Source organism: Lutzomyia longipalpis, chromosome 4, assembly GCF_024334085.1.
Source record: "Lutzomyia longipalpis isolate SR_M1_2022 chromosome 4, ASM2433408v1".
Taxonomy (NCBI): domain Eukaryota; kingdom Metazoa; phylum Arthropoda; class Insecta; order Diptera; family Psychodidae; genus Lutzomyia; species Lutzomyia longipalpis.
In genome coordinates this window covers 7698341-7719672 of record NC_074710.1, presented here as the reverse complement: position 1 = coordinate 7719672, position 21332 = coordinate 7698341, and the positions used below count along the sequence as shown (strand labels likewise).

The window sequence follows — 21332 nt, the reverse complement described above, 5'->3', positions numbered from 1 at the left end:
AATTTATTTGACATTTGTTGAAAATTTTAAAATAAAATTATATTTTGTTACGCAATGGAAGAAAATGTTCCGAAATTAGGATAAGTAGCGTTAATTAATTTCTGCGAATTTCTAAATATATTGTGAAAGGAGTTTAATTTTAGCTTCCAAACCCTCATAATATCGTGTAAAGGTACCTACCTAAATAATTTCAATATTCTAACGCATGTAATTTGTAGAATTAAGATTTTAATCGTATTAATTTACAATATGATGCATTTCTCTGCATCTCGAGGAATTCTTCGAAATGCAAACTTTATTGTAAATTCCATGAATGCGAAAAGCTCTCTATTTTCCACTTAATAAGCTTTTCAATATAAGTTTCTTGGTTCATAGCCTTCTCTTGTAGAATCAGTAGAGTTTGTGCGAAGAGGAATTTCATAACTTTGGTATAAAAGGGACGAGGAGAGGAATAAACTATACCCAATTGAGTCTTCGCTAATTAGCGTTGGTATGCAGTTTAAACCTCAAGTTCCATATGCATTTTTCTGTGGATTGAATTTTTCGCATTCACGTGAGAGTTTCACTTGATTTTGCCCAATAGCAAACGTCTTAGGGAAAGATTTTTAATTCCCCTTCTGTAGCAATCTTCTTTGGACATATTTGTAGTGATAATTTATCCCCGTATTGGAACCCTTTATTGAGCGTCCACAGATTCCAGAAGGAGTTCTTTTTCTCCTAACAAAAGTTCTGCATTATTCTCATCGTTTGTCACGGAATTAGGGGGTTCTAATGGAGTTCTAATCCACAAAATCCATTTGAATTTTAACAATCCAAATGGAATTCGAATAACAAAATTGCCAATGCGCGGAGGAATTTTGGATGAAATTGATGGAAAATTCGCAGCGGTTTCCATGGGAAATTTATGTCAATGTAATTTATCTAAATTCACATAAAGCCAGCGTGGAGACATAGAAAATTGAAAGTTCCAAATGTCGCGATATTATGCCCTCGTACGAGGGTTGGGAGTAAATTAAATGAATACCCCTTGCTGTTGCGATAATTTTCACCTAATTCCATTGTGTGCCATATACATATGTATTGTACATATAGTTGAATTGAAAATGCATCATACTTTCTGCGCACAAGTTGCCTTCTTGCAATTAAATTAAATAGTTAATTAAAATAACGCCACACTGTTCCGCCACCCCCCACATCCGGAACTTTGTTCTCGCATAACTTTTGCCAGCCTCTACCACCATGCGTTTGATGTCATTTCACCCCACACCACACCGCACCGTTTGCCTGGTGAGCTTTCTCCTCTGGAGCTTTCAGTCACGTCATTCACATTGAGCACCACCCCTTTCGTGCTTTGCTGTGAGAATATATGCTTTTGTCTTGCACAAACAACCTATCTTTTCTCTCGTAATTAAAGAAAATTGGACTCATTTCGAGAAATGTGAGCTGCATTCTCTTTTAATACCCAACCCCCTCCTTTTTCGTTTGTGGTTTTTTGAGGAGGTATAATAATGTTCCATAAGGAGCTTCCATCCAAATGCAAAAAGCTTCTGTGCATGGAAAAGTTTAACTAACTATTTCTCAAAAGCTTTACAAAAAGTTGCATTTTGTGTTCGCTTTTGTCAATGTAACATCATTTGGAAAACCGTAAAGTTATCATTATCAACATAAATAGAATTAATTAAATTTAATTTTCATAAAATAATTTTGAAAATTTACAAAGTTCTCTTTATTTATTAGTTGAGTGCCAATTTTTCAAATTACAATTTAAAGTATGTGGGTAAGGAATAATGGATGGTTGCAATGCATAATCAAAATTTAATTGGAAACAAAAGGGATGATCCATAAAAAATAATTTAATCATTAATTTACCTCTGAAAGAGATTTATAAATAAAAAAAAACGTGATTCGTTTACCCCATTATACCCTATACTATATAATTCACCTTTGAAATTATATACATAGATTTTTTCTCAGAAATTTTCTCTCAATTTTTCCTTTACACTCCATTTCTTCTCAATTATGATTAATTCTATTCTTCGTTGAGAGAACCATTAAAAAATTGTTTTTCCCCGGGGTGAGAGTTTTTTTCTTGCATGAATACTTTGTCCTTTGTATTCGTCTAAATTAAAATTTTTCACCCGTCCTCAATGCCGGGAAGAGGAGGGGTTCCTTCCACACTGCAGAAAACCCTTTTCATTATAGAAAACACTATGTAATTCGAAGAATTCACTGAAAAGTTCACTTTTTTTTACTTTCATTGTGCCACTCTGTGATTCTTTTTTAGTTTCAAAACTAATGAGTAAAAGTCTCCCACAGGACGTGTATAGAGGTCCTTTTGTCCAATATAAAAGGGATTGGGTGAATAGGGAGGCGAGAGAAAAGTCTCCGCAGGGTTTTCTGCAACTCCTCTATGGCATTGTTTTCTTCATTGTAGTCAATCATTGTGGGTCTTACTTTGGAGAAAATAATTTGTTTGCGCAATTTTGCGTGAACTTTTAGCCCTCAAAAAAGGGGGTTCATTAAAATTTTCTACCACACTTCATCCCAGCCACCCCACAACATTGCAAACCCACATAGACAGGGAAGAAACTAAAGATTGGCCAGAGGAGATAGAAATGGTCTGTGTGCCGCATGGTAAAAAGTATTGGTGGAAATTAAATTGTTTCTCATTAATCAAGACGAGTACAGCCATTAATTCTCCGGATGAAACTTTAGAGAAAGAGTGTACATTCCCCGCGGGGGTGGTGGGGAGTTTTTGAAGGGATATCGCCTTGGGTCTGTTGCGGAAAATATTCCTCGATGGGAAAACACGGAAAACACAAACAAATAATCATTCTTCCCAGAGAGAGATCGTACACTAAACTCCTTCATTCGCCTCATCCAACCCCCCCCCCCTCTTACATTTTCAACTATATACAATACAAATAGTGCAAATGATAGTGTCACAGACACACTTTGTGATAAATTGGAGTTTAGAGTAAATTGAGATTTTGGAGCTTCATGAGAAATGAATTTTCCTTGGGAGCTTGCGCATGAAAAATGCTGCATTTCATTAGAAAAAAAAGAAAAACAAAGCTTTAATGGTTCATTAATTTTGTTTATGCAATGCACAGCATTTCTCGTTTTATTGAAAGAAAACTTTCATAACATACTTCTTCGAGGATATTTATTCATCTTTTTTTTTAATGAAAAGAAAATCTTTGATAAGTTCTTCAATGAGGAACCCACCATGGTCGGAAAATTATCATTTTCTATATTTTTGTAGATAAAATGTGTTAATTTTTTTTCTTTCAGTTGTTTTCTTGTTACTTTGCACACAACACGGGAAGAAGTCTATCAAAAGAATATCATGCCAAGGTTTTCCCTTGGCGTTGTACTATGTAAGAAAAAAGTCTCAAACATCAATGCAGGAAAAAAAGCTTCAAAAGCATCAAAGAGTTTTTTTTGTAATGGCCGCGATTGAAGTTTCTCTTTATGCTTCTCCTTTTATATATGTACGTTTTAATGATTTTAATTATTTCATGAAGTGGGAGAACTTTTTTTTCCTTCAAAAACTTATCAACAATACATTATTCTGATTTAGCACTTTTAATTCATTCTGCGTGTACCTCTGCGTCTTTGGCATAATGAATTGTGTCAATTGTTTTACTTTACAATGTGGAATGTAAACGCAGTGTGGTATTCATTATTGAGAGTCTGTCTGTTGCAAGAAGTGGGATGGTTGTGGAGTGAGAAGAGAAAAAAACGCCCGTCAGCTGATTCAAGGTAAAATAGTTTTATGTAATAGATTTCAGGTTCTTACCGTGAGACAAGGTGATGATAGCTTTTAATGTATGTTGTGTTTGCAAACACACTTTGAAGCACTCCGTAAGACTCACTCTAACACCACGTCAAACACTTTTTTGTTGTCTTCACAGCAACTGAATCTTTAGCAAAGAAAAAAAAAGAGTTTTTTCAATTTTTTTGATTATTTAATTTTAAAGAAATAATTTTTTAATAAAAAAAAATTTTATAAATTTAAATTCAATGCAAATACGAGACAATGTAACTATCAATTGAATGCCCACTAAATATCCTATTAGTCCACTTTAATTGAGCCTTTCAGGGATCAGTGTAGAAAATGAAGGTCTATAAAATGGAAATTATCACTACTATTGATGATGCATCATCTAAATTTAACGCTCTAACTAATCCGCTAGACTATGTATATTACAAAGCTCACACATAGCTTTCCTTTCAATGGAAAATCCCTTCTCCCTTCTCCCCTCCCCCTAAAGCTCTTGTTCATTTACAACCATAATTATGTGGAATTTTCACACTTTGAACAAGGAAAATTGGCTCAATTGCAATGCATTTTACAAAATCCATTTCGGCTACATTGCAAATGATTGGAAATTCTGCCAGACACAAAAGAGATTTTCGCGGAAATTCACAAATCAATTTGCATGGATTTTCAATGAGTTTATTTTAGATGAGATGCTATTCATGTGTAATTCATCGGAGAGGAGTTGTTGACGCCGCTTGATAATAATGTACGGCGCACGCCTCTTAAATGTTTTATACAAAATGTTTCATAGATGACGTGCAAGAAATGAGAGAGACGAGAGGGAGAGAATTTTAGTGTTTTTTGGGAAGTGAAAAATGGCGCGGCAAAGAATAAAGTAAAGTGTGTGGAAAAATGACTTTTTATTAATTAAAATTCATACAGTCCACTAAAATAAGTCTTTTCGTCATTGCCACACACTCATCGTCGTCACGGGAGTTTGTCAGAGTTCGATTAAAGTGCGCGATCGGCTCAAAACTGACAGCTCTCCGTGTCGTGTGCCACAATTCTCCAACGTGGAGAAAAACATTTTTTGGCCTCCGAACCGGAGCATACTTTCTAATGCCGTGTATAATCTGCAGGTGTGTGTGCTGCCGGACAACCAGCGCTTCCTCCCTTAATGCTGTGGGAACTTTCTAATGCCGTGTATAATCTGCAGGTGTGTGTGCTGCCGGACAACCAGCGCTTCCTCCCTTAATGCTGTGGGAACTTTCTAATGCCGTGTATAATCTGCAGGTGTGTGTGCTGCCGGACAACCAGCGCTTCCTCCCTTAATGCTGTGGGAACTTTCTAATGCCGTGTATAATCTGCAGGTGTGTGTGCTGCCGGACAACCAGCGCTTCCTCCCTTAATGCTGTGGGAACTTTCTAATGCCGTGTATAATCTGCAGGTGTGTGTGCTGCCGGACAACCAGCGCTTCCTCCCTTAATGCTGTGGGAACTTTCTAATGCCGTGTATAATCTGCAGGTGTGTGTGCTGCCGGACAACCAGCGCTTCCTCCCTTAATGCTGTGGGAACTTTCTAATGCCGTGTATAATCTGCAGGTGTGTGTGCTGCCGGACAACCAGCGCTTCCTCCCTTAATGCTGTGGGAACTTTCTAATGCCGTGTATAATCTGCAGGTGTGTGTGCTGCCGGACAACCAGCGCTTCCTCCCTTAATGCTGTGGGAACTTTCTAATGCCGTGTATAATCTGCAGGTGCGTAATATTTTTCACCCAACATTTTTTGGTCCTTCGAGCCGGATCATACTTTCTAATGCCGTGTATAATCTGCAGGTGTGTGTGCTGCCGGACAACCAGCGCTTCCTCCCTTAATGCTGTGGGAACTTTCTAATGCCGTGTATAATCTGCAGGTGTGTGTGCTGCCGGACAACCAGCGCTTCCTCCCTTAATGCTGTGGGAACTTTCTAATGCCGTGTATAATCTGCAGGTGTGTGTGCTGCCGGACAACCAGCGCTTCCTCCCTTAATGCTGTGGGAACTTTCTAATGCCGTGTATAATCTGCAGGTGTGTGTGCTGCCGGACAACCAGCGCTTCCTCCCTTAATGCTGTGGGAACTTTCTAATGCCGTGTATAATCTGCAGGTGTGTGTGCTGCCGGACAACCAGCGCTTCCTCCCTTAATGCTGTGGGAACTTTCTAATGCCGTGTATAATCTGCAGGTGTGTGTGCTGCCGGACAACCAGCGCTTCCTCCCTTAATGCTGTGGGAACTTTCTAATGCCGTGTATAATCTGCAGGTGTGTGTGCTGCCGGACAACCAGCGCTTCCTCCCTTAATGCTGTGGGAACTTTCTAATGCCGTGTATAATCTGCAGGTGTGTGTGCTGCCGGACAACCAGCGCTTCCTCCCTTAATGCTGTGGGAACTTTCTAATGCCGTGTATAATCTGCAGGTGCGTAATATTTTTCACCCAACATTTTTTGGACCTTCAAGCCGCTCGAAGCTACAAGGAGGAAGTTTTAGTCTTCAATCCGAGGGAAGTCATACAATCTTTGATTTCATCAATGTGTGCGGAATGGAAGACAGCTTCGTCAGCGACCATGACCATTCAATATGACTCAAGAAGGATCCAACATTTTTTGGACCTTCAAGCCGCTCGAAGCTACAAGGAGGAAGTTTTAGTCTTCAATCCGAGGGAAGTCATACAATCTTTGATTTCATCAATGTGTGCGGAATGGAAGACAGCTTCGTCAGCGACCATGACCATTCAATATGACTCAAGAAGGATCCAACATTATTTGGACCTTCAAGCAGCTCGAAGCTACAAGGAAGAAGTTTTTTTGTCTTCAATCCGTGTGAAGTCATACAATCTTTGATTTCATCAATGTGTGCGGAATGGAAGACAGCTTCGTCAGCGACCATGGCAATTCATTATGATTTAAGAAAGATATATCAAGACAAGATAAATGAGGTAGACATCGCTATTGAGGAATTCGTCAAAAATCCTATGTTGTTGAGGAGACAGGAAGCGATAATCGAGTTAGAGACGCATAGAGAAATCATCAAACATCTCGAAGCAATGTTCAAAGAAGTTCAAGCAAGTACTATAAAGGAGACAAAAACTCTAGATATGAAGCAAAAGGAACAATTAGAACTATTCAACTTCGGCACAAAATGCATAACTCGCTGCTCAAAAATCGCCAACCTACTCATCACGGCATACAGACCGGAGAAGATGCTTCCACCCAGGCCAGGAGAAATCTCAAAGGTACAACTGACCACAACAAGGAATCAGCACCTAGAAGAACAAAGACTCCATCGGCAGGGAAATAAAAATGGATCATTAGAAAGGGCATCTGCAGTTCCGCAAGTATCTGATCTGGAATCGGCGAAAATTCTGAAGTTTACAAGATCCGAAGAGAAATGGCAATCATCCAGAAATCTCTGTGTGGTAAATTACAGCGAAAATCATCACCTCACAAAGGCACAAAGGCTACAATCCCCTCAATTTGATATATCTAAATTCAATGTTTCAACTGACCTTCTCGTGAATTCATCTGTGCAAGCAGCAGATGATGCCCTGAATCAATACACGCAACTTGAACCACAAGTGACAACTCTCGCAGGTTCAAGATCGTCAAGTGGGGCAAGGGCCAATGTCCTATTCACCGCGGCAACAGTGAATATCCCTGACAAAGTCAACAGCAACAGGAAGTGCAGGATCATTCTGGACCCAGGATCACAAGTAAAATTCACGAGTGCCAACCTGAGCCAGCAATTGAAACCGAAATGCCAAACCACAAAGAGTACTGTTGATGGGATCAATAAAAATTCTCAAAATCGCAACAAGGAGTCACAAAGGACGATTCTCAATGAAGAATACGAGGCACAATCAGCCCAAGATGTATTATGCTCAGTCATGCAAATGGTCACAACGGATCAATCAGACTGGCAAGTAAGTAAATTTAAAGTCCACACTCCGGGACAGTACAAATTAACTGAACCAAAGTGGCAAATCCATCTGAAAGATGACATGCTCATAGGGGGAGCAACGATTCAGAATTGGGTCGGAGAGAAGAAGTACAAAGCCAGAAACGTCAAATTCATAGTACATAACGGTTTTCTTGGATGGATGAAGGTCAACACTTCTTCCAAATTTCTCTCCCCAAAAATCACAGCATACAATTTCATCTATTGGTATTCCCTCAACAAGACAATCAAAGGATTCTGGATATTGAGGGGAGTCTTACCAGCAAACCCTTTCAATCCAGGCATCAATGCAAAATTGTCTAAAGTGATGACAATTGCCCTATATGCCGAGAACTGCCATGTTTGGACGGACGTTGAGGAAGGATTAATTTGCCAGATGAAGGAGGAACCCCAAACTTCACAACGGAAGCACGGTTTCAAAATGCAACATCAGGCAATTTTAGTCTTGCGAAGGAGAACCGTCAAACAACAAGCAGAAAATCATCTTCAAGATTCATTGGAAAAGATCAACCGAAGAAAACCAATGATCACGACAATGGTAGGAGATCTGAGTAACACTCAATCATTGGAAGCGAAGGACAACCCCCTGAGACTGAGTCGAGGATCCGTTGGAACGCATGAGGAATCTCAAGTGAAACACCACAAGTTCCCTCAAGGAGAATTCACAAAGCTCATCATACAGGAAGATCACATCAAATCGCTTTAAGTTACTCACAGTTCATTCTATGCATATTGGACTTATCCTATAGTGTTTGTGAAGACGTAGAAGGTGTAGGCAAATCAAACCAACAATTAATTACCCATAAGAAGACCAAGACATGTATCACGGAAGGGTTGATGGGGGAGCGATCTACTGCAAGGTCAGTTTGTTGGGTTTAGGAAAGCTCTAGAGGGTACGGTCGCGCACCCTATTCCGAAGATACTCGTATGGGATTAAAGGGAACTATTGGAAAAAAAATCGTAAGTCTTCTTTGCATTTAAAATTTATTAAGTAAAATTTCTTTGGTGGAGGTAAATCTTAAGGAGAAAGGGTGTTTGAATTTGAATTATGAAAAAATCTGTATGGGTAGAATTACTATTTATCTTATAATTATTTTATGTAAAAAAAAAAACTAAGTTGAAACCATTTTTAAAAATACTTGGAAAAAAAAAATGTAAACTTCAACTCCTTCAGGTGTGGCAATGAAGGGGGAGAATGTTGACGCCGCTTGATAATAATGTACGGCGCACGCCTCTTAAATGTTTTATACAAAATGTTTCATAGATGACGTGCAAGAAATGAGAGAGACGAGAGGGAGAGAATTTTAGTGTTTTTTGGGAAGTGAAAAATGGCGCGGCAAAGAATAAAGTAAAGTGTGTGGAAAAATGACTTTTTATTAATTAAAATTCATACAGTCCACTAAAATAAGTCTTTTCGTCATTGCCACACACTCATCGTCGTCACGGGAGTTTGTCAGAGTTCGATTAAAGTGCGCGATCGGCTCAAAACTGACAGCTCTCCGTGTCGTGTGCCACAATTCTCCAACGTGGAGAAAAACATTTTTTGGCCTCCGAACCGGAGCATACTTTCTAATGCCGTGTATAATCTGCAGGTGTGTGTGCTGCCGGACAACCAGCGCTTCCTCCCTTAATGCTGTGGGAACTTTCTAATGCCGTGTATAATCTGCAGGTGTGTGTGCTGCCGGACAACCAGCGCTTCCTCCCTTAATGCTGTGGGAACTTTCTAATGCCGTGTATAATCTGCAGGTGTGTGTGCTGCCGGACAACCAGCGCTTCCTCCCTTAATGCTGTGGGAACTTTCTAATGCCGTGTATAATCTGCAGGTGTGTGTGCTGCCGGACAACCAGCGCTTCCTCCCTTAATGCTGTGGGAACTTTCTAATGCCGTGTATAATCTGCAGGTGTGTGTGCTGCCGGACAACCAGCGCTTCCTCCCTTAATGCTGTGGGAACTTTCTAATGCCGTGTATAATCTGCAGGTGTGTGTGCTGCCGGACAACCAGCGCTTCCTCCCTTAATGCTGTGGGAACTTTCTAATGCCGTGTATAATCTGCAGGTGTGTGTGCTGCCGGACAACCAGCGCTTCCTCCCTTAATGCTGTGGGAACTTTCTAATGCCGTGTATAATCTGCAGGTGTGTGTGCTGCCGGACAACCAGCGCTTCCTCCCTTAATGCTGTGGGAACTTTCTAATGCCGTGTATAATCTGCAGGTGCGTAATATTTTTCACCCAACAGGAGTGCAGGAATGATTTAAATTAGATATTTCGGTATTTTAATATGTTTTTAATATATGAAAAGTACATTAATTAGTGTAATGAAGAGATATTTTGAGTGTTTCTACTCTATACATTTAATAAAAAAAACTCCTGGTTTATAACAGAAAATACTCAACTTATTTATTCAAAACATTTCATAACTCTCAACGTAATAAATTTGAAATTTATCATAATCATTCCTGCATGATTAAATTGCTCTGAAATGTTTGCATTTGACTACAAAGCATGCAAAGAAATTTGATAATGGGGAGCTTTAATCAAATTTTCAATGCAAAAGCTCCTATTTACATATATAACCAGTTTAAAAGGATGGAAAATGAAGTAAAAAAGCTTCTTACTTTGAGAAGCAAAGTACTTCATATCCAATTGTCTGCATTGTGCATTTTTATTCCTTTCTTCATGGAACATTTTTGATGGTGCTCCTTTGAATCATCAATGCTATTGATGTTGAGTACATAACATATAGTAAAAGGAAGTTGGATTTTGCCGAAATTATGTGCTTCACATGGCGCCCTTATTCTTTTCCTATTTGCTGACCAACATGCGAGTGAGAGAATTTACCCGCCCTGCCCCCCCCCTGAAAGCTCTATCCTCAAACATTCAAAAGCTCCTCTTTGCAATGCAGTGCCTGCGGACTTTTCTCGCACATTCAGCACAAAATGCAATCGATGGACGAATAAACAAAGATATGCGCGACTGGGGAACTTTTGCATCGTCAACGAGGACTGTCGGATGTACTTCGTAGATAGATAAATTACTTCCTCTTTGCACAAAACCACCAACTTTTCGCCTCAAATGTGAATGAAATTCTTTTGCTTTTGCCGTCGTTGTATGTCCACATTGGGTCATGGTTGTATCTTATGATTTTCACAAGCTCAATACTCTGCAGGGAAAGTTTTTGTGAGCTTTTTTTTTAAACTCTGAACTGAAATCTAAAATTGGGTAAACACCTTTTTCTCTCTATAGCCATCGAGCACAATGTATTGAGGATTTTCACAAACTTCCTTGCCAAAGGAGCACCTTTTAGCTTTTTTTGGTATCTAGTTAAACATAGAAGAGAGAATTTCGGTTAAACAAAAAGTCTGTAGACATTTGAATCATTTGACGGTGTATTTATTGAATTTTAGGCGAGCTTTATTTTCCCTTTGAAAACTTAGGATTTTTTTTTTAGGTTTTAGCATGGTAAATTGCAAGCTTTTATTTGAAGAACTTAAAATAAATTTGGTTTGCTGATTTAGCGAGCAGGAAGCTTTCTAAAATTCTATCAAAAACTTATAAATTCACATTGAAAGCTTTTATAAATTGTAAATCCTTGCGACAAATCCGTTAAATGCAGTAAGGAAATGAACCAATTTAGAATATTCTTCTTTTGAAAAATTTCTCAATAGTCAATCCTATAATTTCCCCGTTTTTTAAAATAGGTTAATGGAAATTCCGTTGGGTAATTTCCATATTAATTTCCTCTAAAATGCGTGCGCTACTTTCCAAACACAAATGACTTTTCTTGTCATTTCCCGGGTACTTTTCTTCACACCACGTGACAACTGAAAATTCTCCTCTGGAATTTCCCATTAATTATAGACAATTTCCCGAATTGGACGGAAATAATTCACGGTTTAATTGAAGCTCGACTGTGGCGGTGTAGACTATATGGCGAGCTATTCTCCGTCACTTCTAGCACCCCTTGCCCCCGTAAAAGGGGAGCTTTTGTTGAGAATTCTCGAAGCTTCACACCGAAAAGCACATGTAACACATTAAATATTCATTGGCCCTCGTACTGAGGCTCAATCAAAGTGAAAACTTTGAGCCACATTTATATTCTCGCGGTTCGTTCGGGTGTGATTAAGTCTAATTTCTGAAAACCCACATCTGGCCCCATTTTGAGGGCTCATGGGGTCCACCGACACATTTTACCAATGGCATGGTGAAAAACATTTGAATATGCATGGGGAATTTGTAGGCCATGATCCATCCCCATCTCGGTTTCTCCCTCATTGCGCTCAATCGTGAATCCCCCATCGTACTGTGCAAAAATTCTCATAGACTCCATCCCCCCTAGAGATGGGGAGAAGCCACAGAGAGAGAACTTCTCACTGAATATTTATTGAAGGGATATTTTGAGGCTGAAAAGTGAAACTTTCATCCTCATCCCCCGCTCCCTTCATGGCAGAAATCGTCAAGAGAAAATTATTAAATTTGTTCAAGCGATGATTGCTAAATGGGGGAGCTGCTCTCTTTGGCAAAATGTACATACCCAAGAATTCTTTTATGACAAAATTTACACATTTTATGTCAAATAATTCCAAAGTCCTCACAACCACAATGTCTCGGTCATGGTGGAATTTTCCCCAAAAAATATGGTAATTGCTGGTAGAGCTTGTAAAGAGATATTTGCTAAGAAAATTCATTTGGAATAATATTGTAGGAAAATGTGGCGGGAGAGAGGGGATGTTAGATAACTTGGATAAAATAATTATCCAAAAATTCTACGCAAGTTTTTTTTTTCAGAAAAAGGACATTATGTAATAACGAAAAATTTAAAAAATATTTTTTTTCTAATTTAATCAATTGGTGATTAAAATTATCAGAAATAATTGTTCTAAGAATTCAAAGAAAATAATAAATTTTAGCAAATACTTTTTATAAAATTTTCTTTCTTAATTTTTTAAAATATTCTTTATACATTTTAAGTAGTTTAATACAATTCAAAGTAACCTAAATTCGAATTATAGGTATTCCTTCATGTAAATTGAAAATCAAATATGTAGAACAATTAGAATCGATTTTCCCGAAATTCACAGAATTATTTAGGCTTGATTTAGAATTAAATCATCCAATATAATTTATAATGCTATCTATATCTATAGGATTTAGAGTTCAGAATATACAACTTAGCTACACACTAAAATGCAGGATAATTAATTTTATAAATATTTTAGTAAGTTGCAAAAATAAATAAATAAAGTAGGTATCATACTGATTGGGATTTAATTAAAATGCAATTTGCAACTTTTTATATTAAAAAAAAATTTCAGTGGGATGGGTTTTGCGATACATTTCCAATTAAATTAATTTCCCTTTTTTAAAAATATCGATGCATTTTGGGACATACAAAAAGCCGTAATATTGGACAAAACATGAGCATAAAAAAATCATCCAGTAGATAAATAAATAAAATTCTTCTGATAATTGAATTTAAAGTTAATTATTATATATTAAAAAGAAAATCATATCAATTAAACGTAGTTTATTTTAAACCTGTTTTAATACATTTTAAATCATTAAAAATCATTTTAAAATTTAAATTACAAATTTTAAATCAACAATTTTTTTTTATCAAATAATGGAAATCTATACCAAGCTTCCCAACTTTCTTTCACATCTTCCGGACATTGAGTGGCATTTGTGTGCAAAAAAAGGTTATGGAAGAAAATCAATTTTCATTTTTCCCCCTCACATTTGAAAATTCTTTTAGGGCCAAAAGGAAACCCTTTTCTCGTTGAATTTTCTTCATGCAAACATATGTCACGTACTGGATATATTATATGGATTTGAAATGAACCTCTTTTCATGGAAAAGAAAAGATTTTCTTTATACTTTTGCACTACTAAATTTTATTCAGGATTTCAGTTTTCCATACTCAAAATTGGCAAAAATTAAACCATCTCTTTTATCCACAAGTAGGCAACTTTAATTGGAACTTTAATTTAAATTATTTAAGAAAAAGAAAAGCAAGGATTTTAATTCAGAATATTACAAGTTACTTTAAATGAATTTTATGTTGGGCGCCACTCGTCATTCGACGAGAATTGTTAAACATGAAACATAGTTACTTGATACAGGTTTCCGCTGATTCCTGTCTCTTCTGCGAGTGACCTCGCACGCCACGTCCCATTGACATCCATCGGCATCTGGCTTGAGGACTTTCCCCATTCCCGAGAGGGAATCCATGTCCTCCACCTGGTGTTCTCCTGATGCTGCTTTCCCCAGTCCCGAGAGGGGATCCATGTCTTCCACTTGGTGTTCTCCTGATGCTCATCCTTCGGCATCAGGCTTGAGGACTTTCCCCATCCCCGAAAGGCAATCCATGTCCTCCACTTGGTGTTCTCCTGAAGCTCCTCTCTGTGGAGGGCATCTTCCCAGCCGTCGGTCTCACGACGCACAGCACGCAGAATTCGTCTTCCACGACGAATGTTGCAGAGAAGAAGCTTCTTCCGTCTTTGGGTACTCACTTCTGCCCTTCTTCTGCCATTGGCTCGGCAGTGAAAGGGTTTTCCTTTGCTCACGGAGCCCGTGGGGTTACATCCATCGACATGGGGCATCGTAGACGGCAGCGTCTTTTCCTTTCCGGTCGGGGAGCCAAGGCACTTCCCATTTTCACTTCTTTTTTCTTCGGACGGAGTGTTAACACGCTCCATCCTAATGGAGTGATCAATCGAGACTAACTGAAATTATAAAAAGAATTAGCGAACAACTCTGAACACACACATACATACAAAACAATTTGACATTTTCTTCCAATTTAGTACTAAATCATTCCAGGGGCTTATCAATTTATTTCTTGCGGTTCAGTATTTATTTTTACGAAATTCCTTCGAAAAGCGAACGCTACATCACCTCTTAGTTACAAAAGAAAAAAAAAGGAAATAAAAAAAAAGAAAAGTTCCTTTACTTATTCTCAAGAAGGTGATGTAGGCAAAGAAAATTTTAATTTTTAGATCTCTTAAACATTGGCAAAAGACAGAATGGCTGGCATCGGTTTCTTCCACATTTGGCGTAATTATTTAATGAAATTTTATTGGGAAATTAGAGAATTTATGCCTCAATATTTACTAAAATAAATTAAAGGGAATACGAGCTGATCGCACCTAGAAGAGGTGAAAACTATGGGGATTATGTATCCCGCTCCTCCAAACCCTCGAGTGAATATCACGCCCTTTAGAAAAGGTTTCGAGATGGAAAAAGGCAAGGAAAGGAATTGGAAGGGAAATTAAGGAATGACAAAGGATAACTTTGTTCTAATTGCCCTTCTTCTTCAAAACCCACAGTCTTCTTCTCCTCAATCCTGTAGATTGAGTTTCTTCAGGTTAATCAGACTCAAAAAAAAATGAAATCAAAATAAAAGTGCTTTCCAACAACCCCTTCAACTGGTGGATCTAAAGTATCTTAAAGATCCTTAATCATTACGAGAGTCACAAAAGTGAAGGAGGGAAAATTTGTTTTACTAGAGAAATTCAAGATTGGAAGGAAGGCGGTGTGACTCATAATAAAGCTTCTTGAGCTTTCTTCAAACTGATGGTCTCTCTTTCCTTACCAGCATTTGCTATTAGCAACGCGGAAGTGTTTGTGTGGGGAAAGGTGAGATGGACTTTAAATTTATCTCCACTTCTCTCTCTGATCCTTCCGCAAACTCGTAAGACATTGACTCACGCGCTTTGCATAACGTGAGCCTTGGACAACGGATTTGGGGGGCGAAAGATCCTAACTGCGTTAACCACTGCTGGCATCTCTCGTTGGCTCCTCGCTCCATAAGTCTCCCGAGAACCTTAAGACTTCACACACGTCCACTCGTCCATTGTCCCTTCTTAGCCGACACCAGCTCCCCACAGGAGCATCTCATCAGATGGTCTCCAGGCAAAGAATCCTCAACGCCGCTTCTCCTTCTCTCTCTCTCCTCCTTCTCTCTTCTCCTTCTCTCTTCTCCTCCTTCTCTCTTCTCCTCCTTCTCTCTCTCCTCCTTCCCCTCTTTCCTCCTCTCTCTCTTTACTGAGTTCACCTCCCCTCGGCATTTCACCGGCCCCCCTACCCTATTTTTTATTCCTCCAATCTCCAGCTCACCCGGAGGCCCAAAATTACTTTCTTTCTCCTCATTCTCTTTCAAAAAAAAACGTAGAGGGGGTGGAATTTAGACATGGGCACGAACGGGGTGAACCTTCGATGAAGATTTGGCTTTTCAGGGCCTCGGCTCCATCCGTGAGATTGCGTACTGGGTGGATGTGAACTCAGTCGCCGCCACCATTCGAGCAAAAGGCTCATATGCAGAGTTATCCCAGGTTGGTGTAAAGGACCACCCCTTTCATTGGGCTCTTTGTCAATCTGACTCCTGTTTTGCCTTTCTCTCTTCTCTTTCGCCGCTCAACTCCTCCACCACTCTTCAATTTTCGACGATTCCTTGCCTCGAGGTCACCGTCAGAGAGCACCTATGAAAAGAAGGAGACAACCTTGGAGGTACGCCGTCCTCGCTTTCCTGTGATTCATCCACGAGCCCACGAGAATAAGTATGGGTCCAGATGACACTTTTCTGCCCTACCATTGGAGATGGTCGCATGGCAACAAGAGGAAGGAATCTTTCTATTATTTCATGAGGGTTTTTTTTCCGCGGACTAGACGAGAATGCGAAAGGAGTATTGACTCTACTAGTTAGGTGGGATGGGTCCTATGCATCTTGTGCATGTAATTTCATAGGATTGGGAAGGATAGAATTAATTGGATTCTGCCAAGTGCAGGGGAAAGAATTCGAGGAACAAACATCTCCGATTACGAATCAAACGAATGCCATCCGAAAGAGCTCTTGCCAAATAAGGCATGATACGACTCTGACAAATTTTAAAACGTGACTCTCATCAAGGATGTTCCAAGGCTGAACAACCATTTTTAGGGAGCAACCCTAGAGGTGCTCATGCAATCTTTCCTCATACTGCAACTATTGAGGAATCAACAATAATAAATTTTTAAATTAGCAATCTGATACCTTCCTTCCGGTTTAAACAAAATGAATAAATACGGAGAGAGTAAGAAAAGACAGTTAAAACCTAGTTCCAGCGGAACATGCTTTAATTTACTTCTCTCCATGCAAAATCTGTACAAATGGGCATTAACCAATCTCTAAATAGATTCAGATCCTGGTTTTATGGTGATATTGGATGATTGGAAATATAAAGGAAAGGAAAGAGAATGCAAGGGTCAACAAAGTCAAACCCTGGGGTTGGCGATGAATTTCAAACGAGATTAATAAAAAGAAAAGAAAGTGGAGGATCTCGAACCGACCAGACGTTCCCAACGAATTATCAAAAGAGAATCACCCATTTAGAGTATTAATTGTTCTCACAAGAGGCATCGAGGCAAAAGCTAATCAAGATTCATTGAGATCCTCACACAGAAGGTGCGAGGAAAGAAACCACCAACGGTCTCACATCTCAATGGAGTCGGATGGATCTGGGAGAAGGTACACATCTCCTCAAACCAGAATCCACGGCGAAACTTCGGGACGCATCCCAAAATTTTTCCGGCGAGATCTTCAAAAGGGAAGAACTCACATCCGAACTGGGTAAACCAGACTAAAGCTGGGAATCCCGTGGAAGGAGGCGCCACTTCACGACGGGGAAACAAAACGGGAGGTCTCGTGAAAAACACACGCCGAAAAACCACTGAGGAGACCTCCATCCCCGGATAGAAAATCTAACGCTTTATCAAGAAAGCTTTCCAAGGATGTTTGTACTACCTATTCAGTAGGTTTAAATTTAAATAGATTAAGCAATTCTCTCCCTTAAATTCCAAGCAGCAATGCAAGCTGTTCCAAAAACATCCTTATCAAATGGAAAGCGTGAATTTTCCATCAACCCATCATCGTTCATCGAACGCCAAACGCAAGGACAGAGTTTACGATAAGCGACCCGCCAAATTCCGCTCAACCCGCTTAATCAATTGCTAGGCAAGATACGGGGATCGGAAAATAAACGGGCGCCCATCCTGAGTCGGCTCACATCGCATGCTCAACGACCGATGCAGGGGTGAGGAAACGCAAGAATTAATAAATTTTAAATTCAACATTAAATAAAGGAAAACTTTCAGCAAGAAAATTGTGATCAAAAACTTCAATCACAACTATTCTGATTAGCAAATTCCCTACCGCAAAATTCATTTAGAATCGGAATTAATATGGGAAAAAAAAGGAAAATTTGCTAAAAAATTCAATTTGGTCGCCATCCATCGAACCATATGCCACTTGTCCTGCCACAAAATTAATTTTTAAGAAAAGGGGAAATTGTTTGCAAAAGGAATTTGACAATTTAATTGCACTTAAATTAATTGGGTTCAAAATTTTTGTTCCATAATCAGCGAGAAAGACCGAATAATTTTATAAAAGAAACTGAATAATTTCCCTCATCCCACCGTTGCCCGCAGGACGCAGCACGCGAGAAAAGCGGGTCACAAATGGTCCAGCAAATTCCGCTCAACCCGCTTAATCAATTGCCTAGGCAAGATACGGGGATCAAAAAAATCGAAGGGCACCCGCCCCCGATCAACCCACAGCGCATGCCCCACACTCAACGTCGGAATGAGGAAATACTCTAATAAATTAATTCAAAATCAAAGTCCAAGAGCATTGAGAGCAAATAAGAGGACTCCAAAATCTAATTGAAAGTACAATTCCCCAACAGTGCATAATTAAAGATAAAAGAAAAGAGTTGAAATTATGCACCGGTAAAATTTTAAAATTTCTGCAAAAAGAATTTTGAAAAAGAATTACCACAAAAGAATCCCCAAAATTTTTTTTTTTTTGGGGGACAAAGTTTAACTCAATCTCTCAACCATTATCTCGAGAGAGATCACCGCTATTTGATAAGCCACCTCACTTTGACCGTGGAGCAATGTCATGACTCCACAAGGTTAAATGAAAGTCAAAGATTTCCGGGGTTTTCCTCATAATTGCGAGAAAATCAAATTTCCCACTCTTTCCCTCCAGGAATTTTAAATTTTCAAAGGGACTGAATGAGATCACAAAACTCCACAGACAATCACAACGTTAGCAAACGACACAATTTGCATGAAAATTTTTAAAATAAAATTTGAAAAGGAAATCTTTAAAAACTTTAGCATATAATGTCGATCTCAGGGAGAAAGCCTGTCGAATTTACGCGTTTCAACCTTCTCATTCGTCCTGAGATCGCATGAAAATTTGAGAGGTTCTGGGGGAAAGGAATTGCCACAAATATCCTTTCGTTCATCCCCAGAAAGGCTCTCTATTCAAAAAAAAAAATCAACTTTAACAGCCTGCCCACACGGCTAAATTCAGAAAAAAAAATTGATAAAAACATAAGACTCTTTTAATACCAAAACCATTTCTCTTCAAATAAAAAGAAAAAAACGGCAAAAAAAAAAAAAAAAAAAGAAAAATTCTCAAAGGTGAGTTACTTTAAGAGCGCTTAGTTGGGCGCCATTGAAATGAACCTCTTTTCATGGAAAAGAAAAGATTTTCTTTATACTTTTGCACTACTAAATTTTATTCAGGATTTCAGTTTTCCATACTCAAAATTGGCAAAAATTAAACCATCTCTTTTATCCACAAGTAGGCAACTTTAATTGGAACTTTAATTTAAATTATTTAAGAAAAAGAAAAGCAAGGATTTTAATTCAGAATATTACAAGTTACTTTAAATGAATTTTATGTTGGGCGCCACTCGTCATTCGACGAGAATTGTTAAACATGAAACATAGTTACTTGATACAGGTTTCCGCTGATTCCTGTCTCTTCTGCGAGTGACCTCGCACGCCACGTCCCATTGACATCCATCGGCATCTGGCTTGAGGACTTTCCCCATTCCCGAGAGGGAATCCATGTCCTCCACCTGGTGTTCTCCTGATGCTGCTTTCCCCAGTCCCGAGAGGGGATCCATGTCTTCCACTTGGTGTTCTCCTGATGCTCATCCTTCGGCATCAGGCTTGAGGACTTTCCCCATCCCCGAAAGGCAATCCATGTCCTCCACTTGGTGTTCTCCTGAAGCTCCTCTCTGTGGAGGGCATCTTCCCAGCCGTCGGTCTCACGACGCACAGCACGCAGAATTCGTCTTCCACGACGAATGTTGCAGAGAAGAAGCTTCTTCCGTCTTTGGGTACTCACTTCTGCCCTTCTTCTGCCATTGGCTCGGCAGTGAAAGGGTTTTCCTTTGCTCACGGAGCCCGTGGGGTTACATCCATCGACATGGGGCATCGTAGACGGCAGCGTCTTTTCCTTTCCGGTCGGGGAGCCAAGGCACTTCCCATTTTCACTTCTTTTTTCTTCGGACGGAGTGTTAACACGCTCCATCCTAATGGAGTGATCAATCGAGACTAACTGAAATTATAAAAAGAATTAGCGAACAACTCTGAACACACACATACATACAAAACAATTTGACATTTTCTTCCAATTTAGTACTAAATCATTCCAGGGGCTTATCAATTTATTTCTTGCGGTTCAGTATTTATTTTTACGAAATTCCTTCGAAAAGCGAACGCTACAGATTGTAATTTATGGGTTTATGTTTTTTATGCTTTGAATAAGCAATGCGGCATGAGAGTGTACAAGAATGAATTGTGTGGGTGTGAAAGTGAAAGGATCAAGAAAATTCCGAGGATAATTTTCTTCCGCAGCTGCATTACTTTAGTTTGTTGAGAGACTTTCGTGATGCTTTTCAGTTGACGGAAACATTTTAATTAATATTTTGCTAAGAATTTCCCTCAAGCTCTTTCCCCAACTCCCTGAGTGAAGAAGTTATTTCTCTAAGATAAGCTTTGGGGCATCGACATTGAACATCTTTTTGCCGGGATCGTACGCGGAGAACGGGAGGGGGATGAGTGTGGGCAAAATACGGAATGTAAATTTACCATACAATTGGGGTTTAAAATGGATGGAATTCCATTCGTTGATTATTTGTTAAAGTTCTGCGGTGGCATATTTTTTTCCTCTGTGGTCTTCGCAGCATTTTTTCACTCACCCGGGGGGGGGGGGGGCTTCAAGCTTTTCCACCGCCACCCCTTCACTATTTTGCCACACAATAAACCTTTCTTCTTCAACCCATTCACTGGTGGTGAGAGGGCTTTTGCAAATCATTCAGAGTACTTTTCACTTTGGAAAGTTCTTCAGCAAGTTCAAAGCCTTCAAAGCTATACATAAGGGATGCAAATCCATTCAACATGTAAACACATGTAAGAGATAAAAGAGATGTATTAAATTATATCTCAATGTGTTTTATCATTATTTAATGATTTATGGAGTATGTTTAGTACCTTAAATTTGTCCATTTTCTAACCCACTGCAATATGTTACTTTTAACCCTCTATTGGGGTGAAAAAATAACACCCTTAAAAAAGATGGAAAAAAGAACTTTGATATAAACATTCAGTGTATTTTAATGAGTAAAAAATGTAATTTAAAATATAATTACATGACACCCGTAAATTATATTTAATTGATGCAAAGTCTTAAGCTTATTTTATATTCAAAATAAGGCTCTCTCGGTGTTTTAATAAGTAAAAGAAAATT

General features: G+C 39.0%; 2 protein-coding genes across 2 annotated transcripts in view; one reads left to right on the top strand and one right to left on the bottom strand.

Annotated features, from left to right (window-relative positions):
• The window catches only part of LOC129796016 (Ig-like and fibronectin type-III domain-containing protein 1), a 156756-nt gene that overhangs the window by 64082 nt on the left and 71342 nt on the right, over positions 1-21332 (top strand). The gene's annotated exons all lie outside the window — the stretch shown is intronic.
• LOC129796017 (uncharacterized) lies at positions 13613-20283 on the bottom strand. The gene is made up of 2 exons (XM_055837659.1): positions 19530-20283; positions 13613-14472 (listed from the first exon to the last, which is right to left on the bottom strand). The coding sequence occupies exons 1-2, from the start codon at positions 20112-20114 to the stop codon at positions 13840-13842; spliced, it is 1218 nt and encodes a 405-aa protein (XP_055693634.1). The 5' UTR covers positions 20115-20283; the 3' UTR covers positions 13613-13839.

Coding starts and splice junctions, on each gene's coding strand:
- LOC129796017 (XM_055837659.1), bottom strand. CDS start 20,114: ATGGAGCGTGTTAACACTCCGTCCGAAGAAAAAAGAAGTGAAAATGGG. Junction 14,473..19,529: donor TCAGCGGAAACCTGTATCAA/GTAACTATGTTT, acceptor TTATAATTTCAG/TTAGTCTCGATTGATCACTC.